At 42.2% G+C, this 709-nt stretch overlaps 1 protein-coding gene across 1 annotated transcript in view; it reads right to left on the reverse strand.

Moving 5' to 3' along the window:
- Positions 1-6: 6 nt before the first annotated feature.
- LOC106880310 (RWD domain-containing protein 1) overlaps positions 7-709 on the reverse strand; it is a 7,849-nt gene continuing 7,146 nt past the window's right edge. The window contains exon 7 of the mRNA XM_014930187.2: positions 7-229. Within this exon, the coding sequence (XP_014785673.1) occupies positions 79-229 (151 nt within the window). The 3' untranslated portion in view covers positions 7-78. The remainder of the gene's footprint in view (positions 230-709) is intronic.

Here is a 709-nt window from a genome sequence, read left to right on the forward strand (position 1 = left end):
AAGTTGGAAGAACAATAACGACGACACACACACGCACACACACGCACACACACACACACGCACACACACACACACAGCTCAATCTTCCAAGTCTTCATCTTCAAGACCAAGTTCGTCAATGTCTTGGAACAGGGACTCGTCAACCTCAACAGCTTCGTTTTCTGAAAAGAAAACAAAAATACAATTATACAGACAAGAATGTAATATTTCAAACACAGTACAGTAACCCCTCGATTAGTGCAGGTGTTACCTTCCAAAACCTAGTGGCAATGGAGAGAAACACTCAAAGGAGTAGGGGAGATAACTTCAGGAAATGAAAAATTTCACAAAAAGCTATTTTCATGAGGTGGAAATCTGTTACTTCTTAACAAGTAAAAGGACTTCTGTGGACGTGTTTCAGTCTTATTAGAACACATCAGCAAAGCATGTTCTTGCCGGGTGCAAGTCTATATATTTGTAGAGAAAAGGTGTGACTATGAACTGGGTGGTCCCCAGTTGTTTATTAATTTGGTAGGTCAAAAGGAAAGGACTGCACCCACAGTCATCACTGACTCTTGAAGATCAATGAAACTGAGGCAGTTAATGTTTCTATTGCACAGTTGCAACGAAAGGCTGCAAGAAAATGTGCAGGGAGAGGATTCCAAGCTGAACCATTAAGTGACAGGGACATAAACGTACTAACACCAGTTGTTGTTGGGGGGGGGGGGGG

This window comes from Octopus bimaculoides, chromosome 27 (genome assembly GCF_001194135.2).
Source record: "Octopus bimaculoides isolate UCB-OBI-ISO-001 chromosome 27, ASM119413v2, whole genome shotgun sequence".
Lineage (NCBI taxonomy): Eukaryota > Metazoa > Mollusca > Cephalopoda > Octopoda > Octopodidae > Octopus > Octopus bimaculoides.